The 24,745-nt window shown below is 36.1% G+C and overlaps 3 protein-coding genes across 5 annotated transcripts in view; all 3 read left to right on the forward strand.

Annotated features, from left to right (window-relative positions):
- Positions 1 to 24,745, forward strand: part of LOC127843272 (uncharacterized) — a 224,718-nt gene that overhangs the window by 113,520 nt on the left and 86,453 nt on the right. The gene's annotated exons all lie outside the window — the stretch shown is intronic.
- The window catches only part of LOC127843273 (coatomer subunit beta'-like), a 258,575-nt gene that overhangs the window by 63,161 nt on the left and 170,669 nt on the right, over positions 1 to 24,745 (forward strand). The gene's annotated exons all lie outside the window — the stretch shown is intronic.
- Positions 4,614 to 16,314, forward strand: LOC127843274 (uncharacterized). Of its 2 annotated transcripts, XM_052373179.1 has the most exons (4): positions 4,614 to 5,296; positions 5,531 to 5,689; positions 7,415 to 7,880; positions 15,236 to 16,311. In XM_052373179.1, the coding sequence occupies exons 1-4, from the start codon at positions 4,988 to 4,990 to the stop codon at positions 15,769 to 15,771; spliced, it is 1,470 nt and encodes a 489-aa protein (XP_052229139.1). In that variant the 5' UTR covers positions 4,614 to 4,987; the 3' UTR covers positions 15,772 to 16,311. The 2 variants fall into 2 exon arrangements, with proteins under 2 accessions (XP_052229139.1, XP_052229141.1); XM_052373181.1 differs by lacking the exon at positions 7,415 to 7,880 and having other exon boundaries at positions 15,236 to 16,314.

The raw sequence follows: 24,745 nt of genomic DNA on the forward strand, positions 1-24,745 counted from the left end.
GCTTGAAACCAATGCGCCGAAAACAGGTTAAAGGAATGCGTTTATTTTTTTTTTTACACGGTTTTATGTGTTGTTTGCTATTACTTTTAGAATTCATTTATCAAAACGTACATTTACTCACAAAAAGCATATTTCCGTTTGCAATTTTGATTGCAGCAGACGCACATTTTATCGCCGTGTCCGGGTCACGTGATAGTCATGTTACTTTGTATATACCGGAGTAGTATTTATGAAGTGTCCGGTAATAGGTCATGTTAACATCATCCGCCATTTTGTTTTGTCTGCTAGAGGTGACAATAATCAGGGAATCATTGTTATGAATTCTTGAATGGTATTTGCTGGAAAACTTAACAGATAACTTATTCAAAGATTGAACTGTTAGTCATTTGTTAAAACAAAATGTTTTTGTCATTTTAAGTGTTTCAATTTTAATGTAATTTTAGGTAAGTTCTTAGGTGTTTGATAACTGGTTCGTCAACCATACATTACGACTAAGAGCTATGACTTTTCGCTCCATATTGTCCCCTTAACTTTGGGAGGCGTTAACTGAAAAAGAGGGAAAATGTGAGAAAAGTAAAATAGTTCTTCTTGTTTTATAAATTTGAATTTATATAAAAACGTCTAATGTTTAACAATCATAAATGTTGGACATTTAAGACAGCATCAAACATTTAATTAGAATTGCAAAATTAGAAATTAGAATTCTCTTGAGTCTAGATCTATATGTCTGTGCAGTATTATACATATAAAGAACTAGTTCATTCTAGTTTAATACTGCTTGTGTACAAACCAACATAATATGTTATATCATTTCCGAAAATTTATATATTATGTATTTTTCATTGAAGTATATGAAAATATGCCACAATATTGACACTGACGCAGATTTGTTTGAATTCATTAACACCAGTTCTAATTCTTATGATAATATAAAATGTGATACATCATGTTTTTTCCCTTCTTTGAGACCCGTCGAATATCGGCCCTTTTCCCTAGACATCGGGCCTTTCCCCTAGACGTAATTATTCCCCAAACAATGAAATATAAAAAAAAAATTCAAAACCTTTAATTATATTAGTTACTAGTAACCTGATCCAATGTAGAAAAAAAGATGAATATTGAATTCAGTGTCCGACAAATTTCTTATTTTTCAGGTAGCCCACTGGGCTACCAATAAAAATATTTGGTAGCCCATAAAATTTTCCTACAAAATGATAAGAGGCAGGTTTTCATCTTTATATTATTTCTTCATTTATATATACATAATATGTATACATACATATACATAATACAGCAAGTAGTCTGATGTACACAGTTAATATCGTAAATCAATGTTACAGTACAGGCACCGTGTGCTTAAATGTAAATGTACCAAAGAAAATATATACTACATGTAGATATAACATGTATGTGCACATGTATGTGTACATAAATTCGGACAGTACGTTAAGTCGGAAACGTAAATAAAGCGTTTAGATGATTAATACGATTGACTCGTATGGTGTTAATCAATGAAATTGCCCTTTTTAACAACAAATACCGAGTTTCAAGAAATCAAGAGTATTAAATCATTTATTTACTTGTGTCCGACTTTAAGTACTGTATGAATTTACGTATTGCATCCGTATGTTACGACACTTGTGTGCAGTCAGTAAACAATACAATTATTGTTTCAATAATGAAGGAACTGATACAGCGTAACGGTAACGATACAGCGTGTTTACATTATATTTTATTAAGAGGAAATGTCAGTGCCAAATAATTCGCGAGATAACCCGGTACTTTAGTTGAAATTCACAACGATACTTTTAATGGAAATTAAATGATCTCACTGTTGTACCCGCTACGAAATTTTTATTCACAAATAAATACACTAACGCCAATCTTCGCGCGCTTTTTATCTGGACAAAGAAATTCATTTATTAAATGAAGAATTTTGTTATCTAAAATAGCTGTACACAACGCGTGCAAACCGTGGCAGGTGATTTACGCATGTTGCAATACAACGGTCCTGATTGGGAGCTTATTTCATTATATCTTTAAATAGATCCATATGCCGAAATTCATTTGACACTTTAGAAAATTTCAAACGTTTTTGTTTATGACTCTAATCGTCTATATTACCCACCCATAATTTGGTTTTAAAAATATAAATCGGGCATAATTATGGGATTATTGATTAATAGTCGATTAATCCAATTATTAATTGACACTGCAAACTAATTAGCAGGTGTTAACCGCGTTCACACCGTTGTTATTAATATTCATTTTCGGTTTCGTTACCGTTTTGAAGAATCTGCTATTGTTTAAATTTATTTAATGTTCGGCGTCCTTGGATATTTAACGACATCAAAAACGTTGTCGGTATTATTCATTGTTGCGGTTAACAAAGAATTCCATACTGCGAAATGATGTCGCATCATGTGCGCCAACTATCCAACCGGCTCTCATTATATTATTAGCAGACGACAAATGTTGATTCTGATTGGATGATTAAAATACACTGTTACTGTTTAAGACATTACCGCAAGTGATCGGTGACTGATTAGATAATTGATTGCACTTTGTTATCGGATTATAAGCAATACACAGTGTACAAACTCATGGTCAGCGAGTTTATTCTACGTATGTCTGTCAATAAACCGGGCTACCGCTCTTATGGATTTATAGTAGCCCGGCGGGCGTCAGCTGGCAAATTTCAGTAGCCCGATGAAAAATTTCGGTAGCCCCCGGGCTCCGGGCAATGGATTTGTCGGACACTGTTTGAATAATTAAATTATCTGTTGCCAAGAATTTGTTTTAAAAACAGTAAAATATGTTAAAATTGATTATTTAAGACTCCGTATTTTCCACAAAACCTGGCCTTTCGCGCGATTTTTTCCCCTAAAAGAGGCCAGGCTCTTTCCCCAAACTCAGATTTAAAAAAAACACGTACATTGTAATGGCTGTTGTGGCATGCCTTCTAATTAGTAAATGATGGTTTATGTTAATATATAAGTATGTATTTATTTATTCAAGTCTCATCCATGTAAACATTTTATACATAGGCAATTGGACATAAAACCACACATAACCATTCCTAATGGAATTATAAGAGACTGTATACATTGAACACATTTAATAGACGGTGCATACACATACGCAACTTGATTTAAAAAGACTTGTGAAATTTGCACAGATATGGTAAATCTTTCATACACAGAGATATGTTAAATGTTTTACATATCCCAGGTTTTCATGGGCCTGTCATTAAAATATTCAGAGCACATATTATAAGTCTCCCAAGGCCTGACCTGACGTGTTAACATAATCCTTTATACAATGCATTTGTAGAATAGTATATATTGATATGGTGGGCATGTACTAGTCATTATGTCTAAGGTGAACTGCATACTGAATTATATCTGATCAGGGATATCCACCTTCTGACATTACAACAATCCTATAGAATACTGAGTAGTATATATTGATATGGAGGGCATGTACTAGTCATTATGTCTAAGGTGAACTGCATACTGAATTATATCTGAGCAGGGATATCCGCCTTCTTACAAAACAACAATCCTATAGTTCAAAGCTGCTACGTTCAGTTTAATGTTGTTTGTTTGCATAACAATATGTTGTTTATTAAATTTACATATTTCAACATTGATGTTCAAAGACAAGTCGACGGTATTTTACTATTGTGGATTACATTGTAAAGCGTTTATTTCAATGGTTATATGAGTTTTGTTCGCTAAGAAAGTTCATTCGTATATAGATATTGTTGATAAGGAAGCCCTTTTCACACATTTAAAAGGATATATAATTGATAATGTATACGTGTTGCTCTTTAAATCCACGACATTAGGATTTACAGTAAAAACTTAAATGCAGATATAGCACTTAGCTGCACCTTACATGCATCGATTTTCGCGCAAAATGCGGAGAGCGACATACGGAAAACCGACATGAAACTGCAAAGTTTTACGTGTATGACAATTTACTACTTATTTAAAAAAATAGTTTTATGCAATATACTTTTACTTTACATGCAATTTAGTAGTAATGGCAATATTGCATATTAAATGCATCTGCAGATTCATGCAAACAAAACAGTTAATGACAATATATGTTTTGTTAAACGTTTTTAAAATCGAGAGTAATTTTCACAATTAGGATCTGCTATGATTCTTCAATGAGTTTATAAAACGTGTCCAAACAATACGCACTTTTGTTAAACGTTGTTAAAAAGCAATTATATGCAATGAACATCGCGTACATGTTTGATGATTCATTCAAAATGTTTCGACATATTTCAGAATTCTCATCGTCATTGAATGTACTTTTACATTTTGATCTGTTCGCGAGAGTTCATGCTTACAATATTGATATAGGACTTAAAATTTCTAATTACTATGCGAGACAAACCGTCTGGACATGGAACCTCATGTTAGGGATATTATAATAATGCATATACATGGGCTCGATTTAAGCCAGCTAGTTTCATAAACACATAACAAGCACGATTCTTTTTTCAAACAACAAACGATACCATATGTACAATGTGTTTTATAAAATATAGTGCAATATGCTGTCACTAATTTTTATTTTTCGTATGTTTTCAGGTTTGAAATGATTCATATATAATATTGAACTTGAAATTAAAATGGCCTTCAGGAATTCAACGTGTTTGCAAGCATTGTTTATATGAATTGGTTGGAAAATAATACGTGAACAATGGCGAGACTTGGGGATGTTTTCGGCGTCCAAGAAATGACAAACTGGTTGAAGGCATGGCTGGCATTGAACATCACAAAGGATGGGTTGCATGAGTTCGTTGACAGAGAAGTAAAACAGTTTCAGACAGGAATATATCAAAACATCACGTCAACATTAGGTCTGTCGGCGAATACAACTTGTACAAGCTGCTTGACTGCTAATATATTACCATGCCCCACACAAGGGGTATGCAAGAAAAGCGGGAGAAAATCATATATATGCATGCATGACACACCTATCAAACGGCATCGACCTTGTCCACTTAACATTTGCGAGAAAGTGTGTGACCATATTAAGAACGATCATCGGTTCAATGGACCCTCGTGGAAAAAACACCTGTGCTGAGCAATGGGCGTGCAATCACTGGCAAATTGGGAAATGTTTTATGCCCCCAGATGAATATATTGGAGTGACGTCTATTCGGGATACAGATTTCAACGGTGTCATTAGTGTAATGTTGAACTGTAAACACTTTGATAACCTGATGTCATTTAGCATAGCACTCATGTCGTTTGGTCCGTGTCTTTTAACAAAGGTAACTACTTTACATAGCATGCATTACTTTTAAGAGAACACACATTTTGTGTATGTAAATAATATACATAATAAATAACGATAACTTCATGATTAAATTATTTCAAAATATGCCTTTTTAGTATTTTCAGACTATTATATCTTGTTCTTTTGTGCACTATACATGCCATAGTAATTTCATATGCATATATACATATTATGCATATGTTTCCTCATTTGAAATTACGTTTTTCAGGCACGTAACATTGGCAAAGCTGTCCGACATTTTCCATCGTGTGAAGTAACAGACTCTGACCTCAACGACTATTTAAATACACTAGAAACATTGCTCAAGGATTCCAAGACACTAGCAAACGACAGTAGCGCGCAAGATGCGGTCAGCAAGTTGAATCTGGTAACACATATTTTTGTTATGAATTCGAGTTTGTATAAAGTGAACTCAGTATTTAAAAAGCGAACGCGATATTGCAAAAAAGTTGGCAATGTTATGTTGATGTGGGTATCTAATGATAAGTTCAAACTTTTTTCTGATTTTTTTTCTGCATATTGAACAGCTTGTAAGTACAGTACAGAAAGCGTGTACTTCAACAAACGCCACACGTCGCGGTGTTCACCACACTGTAGCCAGCCCCCAAAACGACCTCCGATATATCTGTTTGGGTCAGCCGTCACGGTGGCCGCTGGTCGAAATACGAACACCGTAAAACATCAAAGACGGACAGTATATTTCGCGGTGTTGACCGTGTCCGACTTACAAATAAATGTAGTACAACACAAATGTATACAGTCGTTAATCATATTCATAAATATTATTTTGATTAGAAATGCATCAACCGTGAACAGTCTCTGTGTATTTGTAAATAAATTGCAAGTAGGTCACGTAGCATAACAAGATTACCCATGGCTAAAAAAAAGAAACTATTATTATTTCTAAACTAAAACGCAAAGAGAACTCGTTAACACGTATGGAAATAAGACTATAATGAGAATTAAATTGATTAAAATCCCATACATATTCTAGTCGTATAAACGTGTTTATTTTCATTTAATAAATCGTCCATTTTTTCAGAACATTATAAATAAATGTTCTTAATACGCTTCTGAAATTAAATACGTTTGTAGATAGGCCGTTAATTTTAAACATTACGAAGTGCGCTGTGCGCACACATCCCGGAACGTGATTTATACATATTCAATTGTTATACACCTGTCTCGATTGGACATCAATTTCATCGTAACTTTAAATAGAAACATACCGGATGTTCACTCCACATTTGAGAAAAATGGCGGCCGAATATATTTATGCAATTTTTTTAACACTTGAATCGTTACTTGAGTATATTCTTGGACTCAGAGCCGGTTTATTTACCTTGGAATTTTCGAAGATATCACATCTTCATCATCAGCTGATCATTAGTTCACTGACGTCACAGTCACATGACTGGTGAAGGGTCACGTGATTCGAGGAGACTGTCATACATCCGGGGTAGCTCGAGTCCATCGTCCCTGTTAAGGGATGGCCGCCGCTGTGTGAACTCCATTGCTTCTTTCACTTTGCGTTTCCATATATGTTCTTCGGAAGTGAGTACTTTGGTGTTGTTAAGGTTGATCGTGTGTCCAGTTTGTTTGCAATGTTCATATATGGCTTTAGAAATTCGTGTAAGGTGTTCTTTCAATCTAGTGTCTAATTGTCTTGCTGATGATGTGTGAAAGGGTTAAAGAACGCGCAACCTTGCGATGATCACGAGTGTTCTTAGTAACGATAGCATGCAATCGCGGTGTTAACGGGTGTTCATCGATCACCGGGGGCAATAGGGTGTCCATCATCGCGAAAGAACACCCTTCGGGAAAAGTGCACACCGCTGACGGGTGTTTTTTTTTCAAGTACACGCTTTCTGTACTGTATGCGCATAATTCTTAAAAGTGGCGTCTAAACAAACAAGAAAGAGAGAAAAATAATAAAAACTACTGACTTGTCACTAGCTTTTGTTGTAGTAGTGGTAGTAGTAGTAGTAGTAGTAGTAGTAGTAGTAGTAGTAGTAGTAGTAGTAGTAGTTTTATTATTTTATGAATTAAATTATTAGCTAAGTATCTTTAAGTTCACAATTTATTTTTCTAGTTACGAAAAGAAAGCACTATTTCTTTGGCGGAAATGAGTCACCTGCTGAAAGATGCACACGAGACTTTAGGTAAGGCTGAAAACGTTACCAAGGAGTGCAAGTCACAAATGGAATCATACATGGAACAACTGAAGACAAAACTAGATGAGCACGCTGAAACACTTACAAAACAACATACGAAAAACTTTACTGAGGAGGCAAACATGTTTACAGAAGTAAAAAAAGCAAATATTACAGAACATGCAAATGCTTGCACAGTCGAAAGTAAAACACTCATTAATGAACATGCAAACACGTGTACTGAAGGAAGTAAAAGAAACATTTCGGAATATACTCTCACATGTACAGAAGAAAGTAAAATAAACTTAACGGAACATGTAAACACACTGGCAAAGAAGTCCATACAAGATATTCAAGGAGCCATCTCGTCGAAGAAAGAAAGCGACTATGAAAATGAAGTCGAAGGTAAAACGATTGATATATTCAATTGAATATGTCTTTATTATGCCCTCACAAATGCAGTTTAGAATATAGGGTGGTTACCGATTTGCAATCGAAGAATCAAGAGTTGTGCCCCAATTGATTAAATTAAAAATGAATTTCTCCATCCAGAGCTGTTTCATGATACATGCAACATCCAAGCAAAAACAATGCAAGGTACATGCATCTGACGTTTGTCTAAGAAATTTTAAACCTGGATATTCATGTCATTTACGTAATCAAGAATGATCTGATATTAGTAGCCATACACAAATGTACAGATACCATGTCTGACATACTCGTTGTACTGATACATACCTCCTACTCAATATGACCATGCCTGGTACACCTGCTGTACTGACACTGACTTCACACTACCATGTCAGGCACACCCGCTGTATCTACACTGACTTCCTACTACCCTGTTTGGCACACCTGGTGTATTGATACTGACTTCCTAATACCATGCCTGGCACACCTGTTATACTGACACAGACTCTGTTACCATGTCTAGCCCACCTGCTGTACATACACTGACTGCCTACTACCATGTCTGCTTCACTGACACTAACTACATACTAACATGCCTGGCACGCTCTTTTTACTGATACTGACTCTGGTACCATGTCTGGCCCACCTGCTGTACTGACACTGACTTTCTACTACCATGTCTGCTTCACTGACACTGACTTCATACTTACATGCCTGACACGCTCGTTTTACTGATACTGACTCTGGTACCATGTCTGGCCCACCTGCTGTACTGACACTGACTTTCAACTACCATGCCTGGCACACTCATTGTACTGATACTGACTATTCTACCATGTCTGGCCCACCTACTGAATTGACACTGACTTCCTATAACAAAGTCAGGCTAACCCGCTGTACTGATACTGAATTTCTGCTGGCATGTCTGGTACACCCTTTGTACTGATACTGACTTTCTGCTGGCATGTCTGGTACACCCTTTGTACTGATTCTGACTCTGCTGCCATGTCTGGCCAACCTGCTGTACTGACACTGACGTCCTACTACCATGTCTGGAACACCCTTTGTACTGAAACTGACTCCTATTACCATGTCTGGTACACCATTTATACTGATACTGACTCTTCTACCATGTCTGGCCCACCTACTGTACTGACACTAACTTCGTACTACCATATCAGGCACACACGCTGTACTGATACTGACTCTCTGCTACCTTGTCTGGTACACCCTTTTTACTGATACTGACTTCCTACCACAATGTCTGGTACACCCGTTGTACTGAAACTGACTTTCTACTACCATTTCTGGCGCACCTGCTGTACTAACACTGACTTCCTACAACAATGTCTGGCACACGCATTGTACTTATACTGACTCTCTGTTACCATGTCTGGCCCTTGTGCTGCACAGACACGGACTTCCTACTACTATGCCTGGTACGCATATCATACTGAAATTGACTCTCTGCTGCCTAGTCTGACCCATGTGCTGTACTGATACTGACTCATCTACCATGTCTGGCCCACCTGCTGTACCGACACTGACTTCCTACTACCATGCCTGGCACACCCACGGTACTGATAATGATTCTTTGCTACCATATCTGGTCCACCTGCTTTACTGACACTAACTATCTTCTACCATGTATGGAAAACCCTTTGTACTGATACTGACTCTGCCACCATATCTAGTCCACCTGCTGTACTGACACTGACTTCCTAATACCATGCCTTGTACACCTATTGTACTGATATTTACATTCTGCTACCATGTCTGGTCCACATGCTGTACTGACACTGACTGTCCTCTACCATGTTTGGCCCACTTGCTGTACTGACACTGACTTCCTTCTACCATCTCTGGTACACTCTTTGTACTGATACTGACTTTCTGCTGCCATGTCTGGTACACGCTTTGTACTTATACTGACTTTCTTGTACCTTTCTGGTACACCCTTTGAACTGATACTGACTCTTCTACCATGTCTGGCCCACCTGCTGTACTGACAATGACTTCCTACTACCATGTCAGGCACACCCGCTGTACAGATACTGACTCCCTGCTACCATGTCTGGTACACCTTTTGAACTGAAACTGACTTCTTACTACCATGTCTGGCACACCTATTGTACTGATACTGACTTCCTACAACCATATCTGCCACACGCATTTTACTGATACTGGCATTCTGTTTACATGTCTGGCCCACCTGCTGTACTGACACGGACGTCCTACTACCATGCCTGGCACGCCCATTATACTGAAACTGACTTTCTGCTTCCTAGCCTGGCCATTGTTCTGTACTGATACTGACTCTGCTACCATGTCTGGTCCACCTGCTGTACTGAACCTACTACCATGCCTGTAACACCCAAGGTATTGATACTGACACTATGCTACCATGTCTGGCCCAACTGCTGTACTGACACTGACTCTCTTCTTTCATGTAGCATGCACCATTTGTACTGATACTGTTATCATATCTGACCTACCTGCTTTATTGACATTGACTTCCTAATATCATGCCTTGTACACCCAGTGTACTGATACTTACTCTCTGCTACCATGTCCCGTCCACCTGCTGTACTGTCACTGACTCTTCTCTACCATGTCTTGCTCACCTGCTGTACTGACACTGACTTCCTTCTTCCATGTCTGGTACACCTTTTGTGATGACACTGACTTCCAACTACCATGCCCGGCACGCCAATTGAACTGATACTGACTCTGCTACCATGGCTGCTGCCATGTCTGGCCCACCTGCTGTTCTGACACTGACTCCCTACAACCATGTATCGTACACCCTTTGTACTGATACCGACACTTGCTAACATGACTTGCACACCTGCTATAGTGACATTGACTTCCTACTACCATGCCTGGTACGCCAATTGTACTGATACTGACTCTCATGTCTCGCACACCTGCTGTACTGATACTGACTTCCTACTACCATGTCTGGAACACCCCACGTACGGATACTGACTTTCTGCTCCCATGTCTGGCACACATGTTGTACTGACACTTACTTCCTAGTGCCATTTCTGGTACACCAATTGTACTGATACTGGCTACCTAGTGCCATGTGTAGCGAACCCATTCTACTGACACTGACTTTCTACTACCTTGACTGGCACACCCATTGTAATAACATTGACTCTCTGCTACCATGTCTGGCCCACCCGCTGTACTGGCAGTTACTTCATTCTACCATGCCTCATACACCCGTTTATCGGATACTGACTCTCTGCTACCATGTCTGGTATACCCTTTGTACTGATGCGGACTCTGCGACCATGTCTAACTCGCCTACTGTATTGACACTGACCTCCTACAACCATGTCTAGCACGCCCGCTCTACTGACACTGACTTTCTACTACAATGCCTGCCAAACCTGCTATACCGACACTGACTTCCTACTACGATGTCTGGAACACCCGTTGTACTCACAATGACTCCCTACTACCATGTCTAGCACACCTTTGTACTGATACTGACCCTTCTACCATGTCTGGCCCACCTGTTGTACTGACACAGACTTCCTACTTCCATGTCTGGTACACACTTTTTATTGATACGAACTCTGTTACCATGTCTGGCCCACCTGCTGTACTCTTCCTGACCTCCTTTTACAATGTCTGATACACCCATTGTACTTATACCGAATTTACCATGTCTGGCCCACCTGTTGTACTGACGCTGACTCCCTGCTTCCATGTCTGGTACACAATTTCTTCTGATACTGACTTCCTACTACAATGTCTGGCCCACCTGTTCTACTAACACTGACTCCCTACTACCATGTCTGGTACACCTGCTGTACTGACACTGACTTCCTACTACCATGTCTTACCCGTTGTAGTGACACTGACTCCCTACTACCATGTCTGGTGCACCTGCTGTACTGACACTGACTTCCTACTACCATTTCTGATACACCAATTGCACTGATACTGACTCTCCGACCATTTCTGGCCCACCTGCTGTACTGAGAGTTACATCCTACTTCCATGCCTGGCTAGCACGCCCATTGTACTGATACTGACTCTCTGCTACCATATCTAGCCAACCTGCTGTACGTACACTGTCTTCCGACTACAATGTCTGCTGGTGTACCACCTACTGTACCAATTGTACAGACACTGACTACCTACTACCATGTCTGGTACACCCATTGTACTGATACTTACTCTGATTCTATGTCTGACCCACCTGATGTACTGACACTGACTTCCTACTTCCATGTCTGGTACACCCTTTGTACTGATACTGACTCTGCGACCATGTCTGGCCCACCTGCTGTACTGAAACTAACTTCATACTACAATGTGGTGTACACCCTTTGTACTGATACTGATTCTACTTGCATGTCTGGCCAACCGGCTGTACTGACACTGACTGCCTACTACCATGCCTGACACAACCATTGCACTGACACGGACTTCCTATTAGCATGTCTGGTACACGCTTTGTACTTATACTGACTTCTAGCTTCAATGTCTGGCCTACCTGCTAAACTAACACTGACTTTCCTTCAAAACCAGGTCTGACTCACCCCTTGTACTGACACTGACCGCTCTACTACATGGTAGCACGTGCTGTACTGACACTGATTTCCTACTACCATGTGTGACTCACCCTTGTAGCTGAAACACTGACCTTCCCTACTACCATGTCTGGTTCACCCTTTGTACCGATACTCACTCTGTTACCATGTCCTTGGCCCACCTGCTGGTAACAACTACTACCCAGCTACTACTCTACTATCTACTACTACTAACTACTATACTACTATACTCACTTACGACTATACTACCTACTACTACTACTACTACACTGACTACCAGACTACTACTACGACTACTACTACTACTACTACTACTGACTACTACTCTACTACTACCTACTCACTACTACTACTGACTACTACTATTCTACTACCTGGCTAGCTACTAACTTCCCACTACTACTACTACTACTACTACTACTACTACTACTACTACTACTACTACTACTACTACTGACTACTACTACTACTCTACTACTACTACTACTACTACTACTACTACTCTACTACTACTAAGCTACTACTGCTACTACTACTTCTACTACTACTACTACTACTACTACTACTACTACTACTACTACTACTACTACTACTACTACTACTACTACTACTATTATTATTATTTTTACTATTACTACTACTACTACTACTACTACTACTACTACTACTACTACTACTACTACTACTACTACTACTACTACTACTACTACTACTACTTCTACTACTACTACTACTACTGCAACTTCTACTACTACTAGTACCAGTACTACTACTGCTACTTCTACAACTACTTCTAATATGACTACTAGTTCTACTATTACTACTATTTCTACTACTACTATTACTCTACCACAAATGCTACTTGTACTACTACTATAATGCTACTAGTACTACTACTAGTTGTAATAGTACTGCTACTACTAATTCTTCTACTACTACTACTTTTACTTCTACTACTACTACTACTACTACTACTACTACTACTACTACTACTACTACTACTACTACAACTACTACAACTACTACTACTACTACTACTACTACTACTTATCCTACTACTACTACTACTACTACTACTACTACTACTACTACTACTACTACTACTACTACTACTACTACTACTACTACTACTACTACTACTACTTCTACTTCTACTACTTCTACTACTACTACTTCTACTACTACTACTACTTATACTACTACTTATACTACTACTACTTCTTATACTACTACTACTACTTATACTAATACTACTACTTATACTACTACTACTACTTATACTTATACTACTTATACTACTACTACTACTACTACTTCTACTACTTATACTACTACTACTACTACTTATACTACCACTACTACTTATACAACTACTACTACTTATACAACTACTACTAAATATACTACTACTACTACTTATACTACTACTAAAACTACTACTACTACTTATTCTACTACTACTACTTATACTACTACTACAACTTATACTACTACTTATACTACTACTACTTATACTACTACTACTACTTATACTACTACTACTACTTATACTACTACTACTACTACTTATACTACTACTACTACTTATACTACTACTACTACTTATACTACTACTACTACGTATACTAGTACTACTACTTATACTACTACTACAACTTATACTACTACTTATACTACTTCTACTACTTATACTACTACTACTACTTATACTACTACTTATGCTACTACTACTACTTATACTACTACTACTACTTATACTACTACTACTACTACTTAAACTACTACTACTACTTATACTACTACTACTACTTATACTACTACTATTACTTATACTACTACTACTACTTATACTACTACTACTGCTTATACTACTACTACGACTTATACTACTACTTATACTACTACTTCTACTTATACTACTACTACTACTTATACTACTACTTCTACTTATACTTCCACTACTACTTATACTACTACTACTACTTATACTAATACTTCTACTTATACTACTACTACTACTTATATTACTACTACTTATAATACTACTACTTTTACTACTACTACTACTACTATTTATACTACTACTACTACTTATACTACTTCTACTACTTATACTACTGCTACTTCTTATACTACTACTACTACTTATACTACTACTACTACTACTACTACTTATACTACTACTACTACTACTTATACTACTACTTCTACTTATACCACTACTACTACTACTTATACTACTACTACTCATACTACTACTACTACTCATACTACTACTACTACTTATACTTGTACTAATACTTATACTACTACTACTACTTATACTACTACTACTACTACTTATACTTCTACTACTTTTTATTCTGCTACTACTACTTCTACTACTACTACTACTACTTATACTTCTACTACTACTTATACTACGACTACTACTACTTATACTACTTCTACTACTTATACTACTACTACTTATACTACTTATACTACTACTACTACTACTTTTACTACTACTTCTACTTATACCACTACTACTACTACTACTTATACTACTACTATTACTACTTATACTACTACTTCTACTTATACTACTACTACTACTTATACTTATAATACTACTGCTATTACTACTACTACTATTACTTCCTCTTCTATTATACTTCTATTTCCTCTGCTGCTGCTGTCGATTCCTATACTCCGACATTTCTAGTACTTTTGCTCTTACTTCATCCATTGCTGTTGCTTATAATTTGTTTATTGCAACATGTCTTAATTTTTCAGATTTCGTGAGGCGATTAAAACAGCATTACAATTTAACGATGAGTCACGTGTCGATATCAACATTATTGCCAAGTGGCGACGAATTCCTATATAAAATATATGCAGCGCATGCAATATGCCGAATAGTTGAGAGCAATGGCGGTAATAAAACCGAAAATCATATTACAACGTACAAAGAAATATTATGTAGGGGTGAAAATGAAAAACTACACAAGCGTATATTTTTACAAGGCGAAGCTGGCATGGGAAAGACAACTTTTGCATGTAAACTGGTATTGGACTGGTGTAATCCAGGAGGTGCATTATCATCTATCTCTAAAACGTTTGGTGATGCGAACACGTTGCAAGATTTTAAACTTGTATTATTAATTACTTTGAGAGATTCTGTTTGTGAACGCGATGTGACTAATATTATCAAAGAACAGATAATTGACATGGTTTATACTGATACAGAACGAAATGACGCGTATGTAATGCTGAATAAAATTATGCAACAAGAAATGTGTTTGGTTGTACAAGACGGGTTAGACGAGTAAAAGGATCCCCAAGGGAAACTAACTCAGCCTATCATGCTTTCCTGTTACAGCCAGTGTACAGTTTTAACTACAACAAGGCCATGGAAATTGACAGATGAACGCATCAGACAATCTCAAATTGACAGCTTATTTGAACTGAAAGGAGTCAGTGATCCATATGAGCTGTGCAAATCACTCCTTGATAGCTTTGGGTGCAATACATTCAGCGAGTTAGTACAATATGTAACAAAAAATAGACTACATGATTTACTGTTTTCGCCAATGTTGCTCTCGCTAATTGTAAGTTCTTGGGTCGACGGAACCCAATTGACAGGGTCGCGTTGCGATATATACACTGTTTTGATTGACGGTCTTTTTAAAAAAGTGAGTGAAAATATAAGCTTTTTTGTTCAGCCACCATTGATCTGCTTTCAAAACACACGTTACCTTCAGCAAAGTTTTGAACATCTGCAAGCCATTTCCAAAACAGCAGTCTTAATGTTGTTTTCAGCAGAGCGGGAACACTCACTGGTTATAAGCGATCGGCAATTGTCACACTATCTGACACAAGAACAGAAAGACTTTGCCCTTAAAACAGGTATTATAACGGAAAGAAAATGTGTCAGTAGAACATATCAAAGATCAACGTGTTCATTTATTCATAAAAGTGTACAGGAATTTCTAGCTGCTGTTCACGTAGCACGAAACAGTGCTGATCTTGTTGTCGTTGCTAAATACTTTGCCGAAAATTCGAACGCGATTTTTGAAAATCAGATATTTATATTTTTGTGCGGTTTAAACATTTTATTAGCAAATGAATTGTCTCGAATTATAGACAGCACTACAACTACCGAACACTTATTGTCCACATACATATCGGGGTTTATCGAAGCGCAAGCAAATGGCCAGAACCCGAATGATATTGATATTAAACTCAGTCGTTTCAATGGGTCTTTTTCTGATGTGATCGAATACGACGCTTTTCTTCGCATCTTGCAAATGAACAAGTCAAACGCGAAGCTTCTTGAGATAAGCTATTCTCAGAAACTGGAGTGGCTAGTGCTAATGGGCGAGGAAACAGTAGTGCGTGAGTTAGATTTATCTTCTTTTCGAAATCTTGAAAGCCTAATTCTTAACAGAATCAAGCTACGACCTTACGTTTTTCACAGACTTTCGCAACTGAAGAAATTAAAATTGCTTTCATGTGAGTGTAAAGGGTTGGATTTATCATCATGCCATAGACTGGAAGTACTAAATATTTTTGGCAGAGAAATCACGCTAAAACCAAATGCATTAAATGGGCTTGCACAACTGAAGAAGCTAAATTTGTCGTTTTGTGAGTGTACACAATTAAACTTATCATCATGTCACAATCTGGAGACTATTGATCTTGATGGCGTACGAATCACGCTAAAATCAAATGCATTAAATTGGCTTGCACAACTGAAGAAATTAAATTTGTCTTTTTGTGAGTGTACACAATTAAACTTATCATCATGTCACAATCTGGAGACTATTGATCTTTATGGCGAAGGAATCACGCTAAAATCAAATGCATTAAATGGGCTTGCACAACTGAAGAAATTATTGTTGTTGTTTTGTAAGTGTACACAATTAAACTTATCATCATGTCACAATCTGGAGACTATTGATCTTTATGGCGAAGGAATCACGCTAAAATCAAATGCATTAAATGGGCTTGCACAACTGAAGGAATTAAATTTGTCGTTTTGTGAGTGTACACAATTAAACTTATCATCATGTCACAATCTGGAGACTATTGATCTTTATGGCGAAGGAATCACGCTACAACCGAAAGCCTTTTATAGATTTGCGCAGCTGAAGATGTTAACGTTACAGGTAGAGTGCAAAAGCATGGACTTATCATTATGTCAAAGTCTGGAAATGCTTGATCTTCGTGGTGACAGAATCAGGCTACAACCGAACGCCTTGCATGGACTTGCGCAGCTGAAGATATTAACGTTGGGCTTTGAGTGTAAATTGTTGGACTTATCGCAGTGTCCGAATCTGAAAATTATACATCTGTGTAATAGAATAACACTTAAACCGAATACCTTTCATGGACTTGCTCAGCAGAAGATATTGCACATTTAGGGATGTGAGTGTAAAGGGTTGGACTTATCATCATGGCATAATCTGGAAATAATAGATCTGTGTGGCAAGCCAATCACGCTACAGCCTAATGTCTTAAATGGACTTGCGCAGCTGAAGATATTGAAGTTTAAAGGCTGTGAGTGTAAAGCCTTGGACGTCTTATCATGTCGAAATCTGGAGACTATTAATCTTCGTGGTGAAGGACTCTCGCTACAACCGAACGCCTTTCATGGACTTGCACTGCTGAATATATTGAAAATTAAGGGATGTGAGTGTAAAATGTTGGACGTATCATCATGACACAATCTGAAGACTTTTGATCTTCTTGGTGAAGGAATCACGCTTCATACGAACGCCTTTCATGGACTTGCACACCTGAGGATAGTAAATGTGGTGGATATTTAATGTAACAGTTTGGACTCTTTTAACCAATCGTAATATATTGTCCACGTGCAACGCTGCTGGCAAAAAGACATCGGTAGTATTAATAGTAATTTTTTTATAATAATGTGTTCCTCTAATACCCAAATGGCGTATAATCCAGGGCTTTTTTTTGCTATTATTCAACTGTATAGTTTAGAATAATGGTTCTTCACGTGTGTATTATATACATATATATATATATATATATATATATATATATATATATATATATATAATAGGTGTTTATATGGTCCTAAAATTCAAATGGTATAATTTTCTTAACACTATTGATTAAAAACTTATGTATGTAGTGTATACACATTTGATTACCATATGTTTCTGTGTAACAGGATCTGAATTGTTCAAATAATTGTGTACTATAAGTTATTGTTTACATAAACGAGTATTTCGTATAAGAAGATGTTTTGTTCCTTCTTACTTGCACTGTTTTTGTTTTTGTTGAAATATTTCTTTAGTCTAGATAGTACGCACCTTGCGAAGGATGACCTTTACAGTCGCATCTGCCGAAGTGGATATTACAATATGAGGGTACAACATTTACAATGGACCCACTATGCATACGATTTGTTCTTTATACCAAACATGCTGTATTTAAAACGATGGAAAGTGAAACATTCAGATCTTATATCAAGATCAAGAGCTTATCAACATAGATTTTTTGATTGATTGATTTTCAAACTTTCCCATATTTGTAGTACATTAGAAATAAAAGCAGACGAAGTGTTGTATTATCCACTTTTGTAAATACCAAATATATTGATAGGTAATAAAAGTTTTTTCTTCAAGTCATCGTTTGATGCTTGAATTCCCTGTATTTGTGATATTTTGTGAAATAAAACTTTTATTTCTGTTGATGAATTAAGTGAACTGTGCAATTCGAAAATAAATTTAATATAAATTTGTGAAAAAAAAAATGTATACCGTGTCCTAAACAACCCATGATCAAACCCTTTTTCCACCATTATTATAACGTATATTAAAACAGGAATCCGGTAAAACAATGTACAACCTTCAGTTTCAGCAAAATGGTGTATAAAACTCAACACCATAATTAATGAAAATGAATGGAATTGCATTTTTGAACTATCCTTTGTAATAACAAATAATATAAAGATACAGTGATTCCAATACAGAATAATTTATAGGGTACTTGGAACAAATAGACTTATGAAAAAAATAAAAATAAATGATGATCCATTGTGTTCTTTATGCAAACAAAGTGAGGAAAATTTAAAACATTTATTCTAGGAATGTCAGAAATCTGAAGTGATGAGATATTACCAGGATAATTTTGTTGTTAATTTCATTAATAAGAAAAATTGTCTTCTTGAGTATTTAACAAAGTCAGCTAGAGCAATAATAATGGTATTTTGTTTATTAAACTATACTTATACATGTGTAAAATAAATAATGTCATACCAAACAATAATGGGGCCAAACAAATACATAAAGTATGAATATAACTTAAGAAAATATCAATTTCATGAAATAATTCAGAATCCTTTTAGATTGAATGGGAATTGTTTACTAAAATTGTAGAACAATAGTAGTATTTAAAGTTTATGAATATTGTAGTTCTTTACAACTTTGTACAAATACTATTTTTAACTCAAAGAACCAAGTTGTAATCTTAAAAAATATATGTTGGACCTATATATCATTACTCACAATTACATGTCATATTTTTCTTTTCTCAACCTTTTTTTAGCTCACCTGAGCACAACGTGCTCAAGGTGAGCTTTTGTGATCGCTTTTTGTCGGTCGTCCGTTGTGCGTTGTGCGTTGTTCAATCTTTATGAAAGTTGGTCAGAAGATTGGTTTCAATGATATATTGGATGAGTTAGAAAATGGTTACGTTTGCTTGAAAAACATGGCTGCCAAGGGGCGGGGCATTTTTCCTTATATGGCTATATATGGCTATAGTAAAATCATGTTAACACTCTTGAGGCCACAATTATTGTCTGATATTCATAAAACTTTGTCAGAAGATTCATCCCAAGGATAGCTTGGATGAGTACGAAAATGATGCCGGTTGGTTGAAAAACATGGCCGCGAGGGGGCGGGGCATTCTTCCTTATAAGTCTATAGTTAAACCTTGTTAACACTCTAGAGGCCACATTTATTTGCCAATCTTCATGAAACTTGCTCAGAAGATTTGCCCCACTGATATATTGAATGAGTTCAAAAATGGTAAGATTTGCTTGAAAAACATGGCTACAAGGGGCGGGGCATTTTTTCTTTTATGGCTATATATGGCTATAGTAAAATCTTGTTAACACTCTAGAGGCCACATTTATTGTCCAATCTTCATGAAACTTGGTCAGAAGATTCATCCCAATAATATCTTGGGCAAGTTTGAAAATGATGCCGGATGGTTTAAAAACATGGCTGCCAGGGGAAGGGGCATTTTTCCTTATATGGCTATATACATTGTAAAACCTTGTTAACACTCTAGAGGCCACATTTATTGTCCAATCTTGATGAAATATGGTCAGAAAATTTATCCCACTGATATCTTGGATGAGTTTGAAAATGGTTACGTTTGCTTGATAAACATGGCTGTCAAGGGGCGGGGCATTTTTCCTTAAATGACTATATAAGGCTATAGTAAAATCTTGTTAACACTCTAGAAGCCACATGTATAGTCCGATCTTCATGAAACTCGGTCAGAAGATTCATCCCAAAAATATCCTGGACGAGTTCAAAAATGATGCCGGTTGGTTGAAAAACATGGCCACCACGAGGGCGGGGCTTTTTTCCTTATATGGCTATAGTAAAACCTTGTTAACACTCAAGAGGTCACATTTATTTTCCGATCATCATGAAACTTGGTCAGAAGATTTGGCCCAATGATATCTTGTATGAGTTTGAAAATGGTTTGGGTTGCTTTAAAAACATGGCCACCAGGGGCGGGGCATTTTTCCTTATATTGCTATATATATATGGCTATAATAAAACCTTGTTAACACTCTAGAGGCCACAATTATTTTCCAATCTTCATGATATTTGGTCAGAAGATTGGTCTCAATGATATCTTGGATGAGTTCAAAAATAATTATGTTTGCTTGGAAAAAATGGCTTCCAAGGGGCGGGGCATTTTTCCTTATATGGCTTTAGTAAAATCTTGTTAACACTCTAGAGGCCACATTTACTGTCTGATCTTCATGAAACTTGGTCAGAAGATTCATCCCAATAATATCTTGGACGAGTTCAAAAATGATGCCGGTTGGTTGAAAAACATGGCTGCCAGGGGGCGGGGCATTTTTCTTTATATGGCTATAGTAAAACCTTGTTAACACATTAGAGGCCACATTTATTTTCCGATATTCGTGAAACTTGTCAGAAGATTTGTTCCAATAATATCTTGTTATCTCAGGTGAGCGACTTTGGGCCTTTCAGACCCTCTTGCTTTATCTGAATATGCAAACACTTTTTGCTTATAAAAAATATACATACTTTAATTATGTATTTATCCTTGAAAATGTCTTTTTTAAACGTACCTATTTGTGTTTTTTATGCATTTTGTTCCTCTGAATATGCATATTTACAATTAATTACAATTTACACTTAGTTTAAATATGTATACTTACTGGAAAATCTAGTTGTGTACGTTTTTTTTCTTTATAAATACTTTTTTTATTGTTATTTGAAACACAAATTGCACGCTGTCTTATATTTACTGCATGTTTTCGTAGAATATTTCATTTAAAAACAAACATGTTCTAAGATATTAAGCATTAGTTTTAAAGTGTGCGTATTATGTGTCTTTATTTTCGTATGGATAATGTAGGGATTTTTTTCACCTTTTATGCTAATGGCTTTGTCTTTGTGCGTCACTGTCTTTAATTATAAAGATAAAGTATGACTTTAGATGTGTTGGTATTTTATTTCTTTCATGCCACTGTCTATAATTATATATAGATAACGTATCACTTTAGATGTGTTGGTTTTTTATGTCTTGACATGCCACTGTCTATAATTATATATAGATAACGTATCACTTTAGATGTGTTGGTTTTTTATGTCTTGACATGCCACTGTCTATAATTATATATAGATAACGTATCACTTTAGATGTGTTGCGTGTGTATGTATCTGTTTCCAGTCTTGTAAAAAATGTGTTGCAAAACACACACCAAAAAACCCATAGACTTTTAGCTAACATTGAGCAGTTCGTGATTGTCTCATGTCCAATGTTCGTTATGCGTCTTTAACTTTACACTTAAATATTAATGTAGAGACCATTATTTTCATCCATTATGGCCTTTCATTGTGCTTCATTCCTGCTTTTACATTTTCGTAATTATTCAAACGTACATTTTTAAGATGTTGTTTAGGATCCGGCATTTACATATTGGTAGTCAACTGCTATCTTTGATTAATCACAACCAAACAACTTATATGTATTACTTTGGAAACATATTACACTTATAAATGTTCCTTGCAGTTAATTAGCCATATATTATGATTTTTAAAATCATTTGTTTCAACGTTGTATATATACTCTAAACTCTTAATTGTTTCGCTCATTTATTTAAATGACAAGCAATACGCCACTACTTAATGCTGACCATAAAATGCGTGTCCTTTCAAACCAGAACATTGTTGGACCCCATCCTTTCAGACAATGCCGTGTGCGACATTACAGGGATGAGTTGATGTCGGTGAATTCGACTTTACAAGAGAATCTAATGAGTTCAGGTGTGTAAGAGATGGAGAAGGAGCCGTCGGTTAGTTTTTCCTCTTACCGATAAGGAATATTCGAAACCCAGAATTTTCCGAAGAGCTATCTTGCCTTTAAAAACCTCGTTTCCAGGGGAGCCATAAATTTCATTGAAGATCCGCAATCAAAGAGCTAACTGTATATACATTGATATCACAGCTAGCTGACGGATATCGGGTCACGCTATGTTTTACAAGCTTAATTGACTCCCGGTTCCGTTGGGGTAAGGCAGTCATGTCCATAGTTAACCGATATAGAAATATCGCAAGTAAGAAGACCGCTGTGGAGCTGTAATTAGGTCATCCCTCTTAGAAATTTCGAAGCGAGTAAACTCGCGATATAGAGAGAATTATAATACGAAATAAACGCTGGTAACTTTCTGTCTAACATGGCTGGAAAGTACGCGATATTTAAACAATTAATACAAGTAATACAGGGTATAACAACGGCATGGGTGTCGCTATCTTGATGGTGATTATGGTAAAAACAATTTGATAACTTTTAAGAAAAAAACATTTATTGAAACACAACGTCGGAGAATGTGAATTACACATATTAAATTTATCAAAGGCTGGCTATACAAATTAGCTTGTTTATCATTTGATATATATATATATATATATATATATATATATATATATATATATATATATATATATATATATATATATATATATATATAACTTGTACATATGTTCTTTGTCGATGCCAAAATAACGAAAGTAATATGAAAATATTGTAAGTTAAGCTTCTTTTTTCTAAAACTGGTATTCACACCACGGAGTAAAAAGACACAATGTCAGTAAATATTTTAATAGTATACTACACATTTAACTTTTGGCACTTAAATACTTGGTACTATCAGTATCTAGTACAGTAATAAAGCGAATTTAGGTTTTTACAAAATATAATTTAAATATATATTAAGGTGATCTTGCGTGGTCACAATATTTGAATTAATTGTTTTCCTTTACAAAAGATATACATGTAGTAAATGACGTTACAACATTAAACATATACATTTATACAACTATATGTACTAAAAGTTGTTTTGTTTTACATACAGTAAGTACGTATGTACAACACATTTAAATTACACAAATACATCAATTATCAGTGTAGTTCCGGATAGTCCCGTACACTGGAGAATCCAAATACTAAAATGAAAACCACAAAATCTGGATATTGGGTATTCAAACTAAGCAAAAATGTAGCTGGCAAGGAATTCGTCTTTTGCTTGATAAGCGTTTATGTATGAATACCCAATACTTGGCTGTTTATTCGACCCAAGCTCTATATGCGCAATAATTCGAATGAAACATTTTCAACTGTCTATTCGACATTGGCTCAATATTCTGGGTATTCGGAAAAATACATTTAGATTTTATGATGTTTACATTTGAGGTATTGTTCGTCATGGTTTTTTCGAAGACTGTGTAGTAGAAAACATTGAAACGTTAATCCTATGTTACGACTCACATAAATACCAATTCACTAAGAGGATCATCATTCCTAAACGTAAGACAATTTAATTGAAAAACATAGCTAATCTAGTTTTTGAGATTAAAAGAAATCATCAGTTTACTTAACCCTTAAAGCGCCGGAGCTGAATATTAAAGGCCTTTGCAAACAGTTTGGATCCAGATGAGACGTCTCATCAGGATCCAAACTGTTTGCCATTCTGATAGTATTCTTTGAAAAAAAATGAAGAAA

Source organism: Dreissena polymorpha, chromosome 8 (genome assembly GCF_020536995.1).
Source record: "Dreissena polymorpha isolate Duluth1 chromosome 8, UMN_Dpol_1.0, whole genome shotgun sequence".
Classification (NCBI taxonomy): domain Eukaryota; kingdom Metazoa; phylum Mollusca; class Bivalvia; order Myida; family Dreissenidae; genus Dreissena; species Dreissena polymorpha.